Genomic DNA, 4,507 nt, shown 5'->3' on the forward strand with positions numbered 1-4,507 from the left:
ATTTCTTAGAAATATATTTTACCTAGGTGACGAGGATCACTCAGTCGCTTTGTGTCAAACTCAAATGCAGTTACGGGGTTTTTGACCAGTGAATGTGTGCAAATGTGCATTTTGTCCGTCATTAAAACGGCGGCGTTACATTTTCATCACCAGGTGTTTGTTGTAGCTATATGGGCGCGGTATATGGGCACTCAGTTTCAAATACATAAATTGAGCCTTTATAGACAGTGTTTCTTGCGTGTACTTATTCAAGTACGCTGAATACTTAAAAACGCTGTACTTATTCAAACAACAAGATCGTTATTTGTGGAGTTATGAGGTTTACTGACAGTTTGAGGGGATCCAACAAGATTTAGTCACAAGCTCTTTTTAATACCTTTCATTAGCTAAATATTTGTAAAGCAGACAGACAGATGTAAAGGGTGACCAATATCATTGATTTAGCTAAATATTTGTAAAGCAGACAGACAGATGTAAAGGGTGACCAATATATCATTGATTTATTGAAGCAAAAAAAAAAAACATCACCAAAAAAAGGGCACTTCGGAGTGTAAGGGCAAAAAGGGCATGTGCTCTGCACAGGTTGAGCCCTACCTGTGCACGTGCCTGACTGCAGTACTATCAGCAAAATATGTTTCAGTAGGAGTGGTTAGAGATAAAGGGCTTTTTTACCATCAAGAACTGCTGCTTGTAGACCTTATGCTCCACAGAAACAAGCAAAGAGTCATCTTTAGAATGTTATTTTGAACTTGTTTTGCAGTAGCTCTGCATATATCTACAACATTGCTGTCGAAGAGTTTTAGCAGGTGAAGTGGACTTACAGTACTTACTGTAGTGTTAACAAAAGTTATCATAAGCACTAAAATCTTTGAAATCGATGTCAAAACAAATGTCCGGGAAGACCGGGAAGATTTTAAAACAACCAGTTCATACAAAAATCCATAACATCTTACCTCCATGTTGTGAAAATATAAACTGAAAACAAGACAATGAGTGCAGTGCTGAAAAGGGGTGGGGCTACATAAGGTTTATATACATTTCCTGTATAATGAAAAAAGTGCTAAGCTTAAAAGGCACAATAATAGGCACTGAGCTTGTAGATAGAAGGCATGCAGACAAAGTTGTTTGGCTGGTGAAGGAGACTAATAAGGCACATTAGGAGAGGATTCTTTAGTGCTTTGATTTGGATCATAAACTGGTGCAGAAGGAGCCGGATGGAAACCAGGCTGGATGGCATGTGGATTTGGATAGACCCCTGCAGCAGCTCCTGGATAGGGCAGCACTGTAGGGTCGTACAGATTGGGGTAAAGTCCTGCAGGTGGAGGAGGTAGTTCACCAGGAATAGGCACAAGGTTAGGCTGAGGTGGTGGATATGGCTGGAATCCTCTAGGTGGGCCTTGCCATGGAGGACACTGTTGTTTAGCTGGAAGAATGACCACAGGAAATTTGACTTCTGGATCTGATGCAAAAGACACATCCAGATACACCTGAAAGATAATCATGTTTTTGCTTTACTCTATGATAGAAAGTCTTGTTAAGCTGAACTATTGCTTTAAATATGGCAATACTACAGAAGACAAAATAGCACCTTGAGTTCATACTGCACTTTTAGAATTCTGCAGTTTTCAATGGTGACCGTCAGGTCACGTGGAAGGGTCATGTCCACTATGAATTTTGACTTTTCTCCAGAAGGGATGTGATCTCTAGTCTCTTTGACTATATCCTTATATGCTCTATTAGTGCTCTTGCCAGCGATGAACGTCTGTTGCTGCTTGAGGCCGTACTTTAGCTTGACGTCACGAGATGAAGAGTTGTCAATGTCAACAAAAACTCTGATTGTTTCACCTGCAAAAATGTTAAGAATTAGAGACAACATGCATCAATAACTACAAAATCAAAGTAACAAACTGACTATAGCCGGATGTCCATCCAAGTTGCAAATTTAATTTGTGTAAAAACAATTTACAGATAAAGCAGCGTTTCCATCCAGTGTGTTTAGGAGAACACATGTAGTTACATCAGAAGGAATTGAAGTCGAATAATTTTGATGTTAGTCTTTGACTTGAGATTTTGAGATGCTATACGAAGCTCTGCTGTTATTTTCTTCTCTAAGCAAATTTAGTACTAGGACTTTTTTTAATGCAGATTAATCAGTCTACTCCGCAAATGTATTGACCTCAAGCATATTTTTTATATGTGAATTTTGAATTGTATGTGAAGTAGATTTACATGTTCCTTGGTAACATTCTGAATTTTTATACAATATCTTACAATGTGCATAAAAATATGCTGATGGAAACCCGACAATTTACACTGCAGGCTAGTGTCTTCAGTTTAGTCAGCTTTGAAAGAGACGCTTGAGAGCTAAACATGTGACATGATCACCTTGCATATAGCCAGTTTTTTCAGCTTTTACATTCATTGACATTTTTCCTGAGCCAAAAAGTTTAATCTTCTTGTCTTGTGTGCCAGATTGTGGTTGCTGTATGAAAAAAACAACATTCTAAATTGAGTGAACTAAAATTCACACTATATTTCATAAATCACAAACATTGGTTTAAAATCACATTACTTGAGTTCTGATGACGGTTTATAAAACGGATAGTTCCATTATTTGATAACGATTGGTTGAGCTGTGTTCAAAGCCATTGTAAATTACTCTAGGAACACATACCTGTTACATAAGTATTACTGTGCCACAGCATCTATGAGTTGCTTGGCAAACATTCTGCTATCAGAATTACATTGCTTGGGGGATTAATAATATTTATTATGTTTTAATAATTATAATAATTGCTGCTGGTTTAGATTATGAAAAAAAAACCATTAACAACACCCATTAGCTGTTCTAAATGCACTGTAAATGCATGGCTTCTTGGGGCTTAATGCTTTAATACGTGGTTACATCATCTCTCTATTTATGTGAATTGATAGATGAGTGCTAAATAGTGAAATATGGTATTATAATTCATACCAGTAAATGATCATTGCTCCCATCATTTCTCAGCACAAAGTTTAATTCTGTATGTGTAGAAGATGTTGACTTCCAAGGCCTGCTCAGTTTTACTGTCAAGACATACTTAACCCAGCCATGAAATCCTTTAAAAGATGGAGGCATATTTCTGAAATGATGGAAAAATAAAACTCTTTAGTTTCTGACAAGCATTACAATATGTCATATAAACAGTATATCTTATGCATAAATGTGCATTACACATCAGCAAAATGTATGTATATATTAATATGATTGATATGTTTTTTTCAAGGATGATAATTTGTGTTAATATTGTAACTGAACTGGAAGGAAGTAAAATGCGGCACACTCTTATGTTCTTGCTGATTCACTTATTTGTTCTGTAAATTGTGTTCATAGGCTGTGAATTACACCTGCTGAATATTTTTTCACTGTGCACATATTTACACAATAAGGAACAACAACAATTGAAGATGTATTTTGAAAAGCACATCAGTAGTATCACTCACTGTTGAGGCAGCTGAAATCTGAATGGAAAAACATGACTTCCTGGCCTAATCACTGGTCCATCTGATGAACAATAAGGTTAATATGGGTTATGTAATATGGGTTACAATAGTTTTTCAACAAGCATATTTAGTTTACTATCATCAAACAATCATTTCTGGTTTAATGTAAATTATGAAAAAAAAAAGTTTTACGTAATTTATTTAATTTTATGCTATTTACTTAGTGCAAGGTATAGGTTATGAAACCCATTTACTTACAAGTCTCTCCATCTACAAGAGTTGTATTCTTTTCACTTTCACCTGCAGACGTTACAGCAAGAAATAAAAGTATTACACAATTTGGAATAAAAATTTGATATTCTTATATATTTGAAGTTTTCTAATGTGCAACCTCGCCTTTCTTTGAGCACTCTTGAATGAAGTATTGCTTTAGTTTGAAGTATCTCTCATGGTCGCTATAGGTTGTTTCGTCGTCACCTGATCCTTCAGTCCAGCTCACATTTGCGTCCCCGGTCAGCTTCACAAAAAAGCTGTCCACCTTTATTTCTTTGGTTACCTCCAAAACAACTCGCCCCTCTACAGTATCCCCACTAGTAAAAGTATTGCTTTCATTAATCGGGTCGTAGTGAAGACTGAACTCTTTGATGGATTTTGACATTTTAGTTTTTATGTCTGTACACTACACATTCAAATCCAGCGTAGCTGTGAGGCTCCGCTCGCTTGCCTGGCTAAAGCAGGATTGTCTTCTTCTCCTTCTCATGATGTTTAATGGCGGTTGGCAAACCAGCTTTTGGTGCATATTCCGCCACCTACTGGGATGGAGTGTGAGGCGATGATATCAAGGGAAATGCTAACTACAAAAAAAAAAAAACCTATCTATATTTTATTATATAAATTTGTTATTTTCAGAAAATTAATAAGAGCTTTATAACCTTTATGAGAACTGTTTAACACATTCTGTAATGTCATAGAATCAATGCCGGCAGATTTTAATTCCTCTTTTAACTGTATTCTTTCCCTTTCA

The 4,507-nt window shown here is 36.3% G+C and overlaps 1 protein-coding gene across 1 annotated transcript; it reads right to left on the reverse strand.

Moving 5' to 3' along the window:
* Positions 1-551: 551 nt before the first annotated feature.
* On the reverse strand, positions 552-4,206 carry LOC107699689 (arrestin domain-containing protein 3-like). Its single transcript, XM_016501023.1, has 7 exons — positions 3,880-4,206; positions 3,742-3,783; positions 3,484-3,544; positions 2,975-3,122; positions 2,386-2,482; positions 1,589-1,845; positions 552-1,487 (listed from the first exon to the last, which is right to left on the reverse strand). The coding sequence occupies exons 1-7, from the start codon at positions 4,139-4,141 to the stop codon at positions 1,143-1,145; spliced, it is 1,212 nt and encodes a 403-aa protein (XP_016356509.1). The 5' UTR covers positions 4,142-4,206; the 3' UTR covers positions 552-1,142.
* Positions 4,207-4,507: the final 301 nt, after the last annotated feature.

Source organism: Sinocyclocheilus anshuiensis, unplaced genomic scaffold, assembly GCF_001515605.1.
Source record: "Sinocyclocheilus anshuiensis isolate Anshui unplaced genomic scaffold, SAMN03320099.WGS_v1.1 scaffold278, whole genome shotgun sequence".
Classification (NCBI taxonomy): domain Eukaryota; kingdom Metazoa; phylum Chordata; class Actinopteri; order Cypriniformes; family Cyprinidae; genus Sinocyclocheilus; species Sinocyclocheilus anshuiensis.

Bases quoted from the DNA above. Each gene is read 5' to 3' on its own strand.
- LOC107699689 (XM_016501023.1), bottom strand. From the start codon at position 4,141: ATGTCAAAATCCATCAAAGAGTTCAGTCTTCACTACGACCCGATTAAT. The intron at 3,784-3,879 runs GCGAGGTTGCAC...TAACGTCTGCAG, and splicing joins TCAAGAGTGCTCAAAGAAAG to GTGAAAGTGAAAAGAATACA. The intron at 1,846-2,385 runs GTGATCATGTCA...ACATTTTTGCAG, and splicing joins AAAAACTGGCTATATGCAAG to GTGAAACAATCAGAGTTTTT.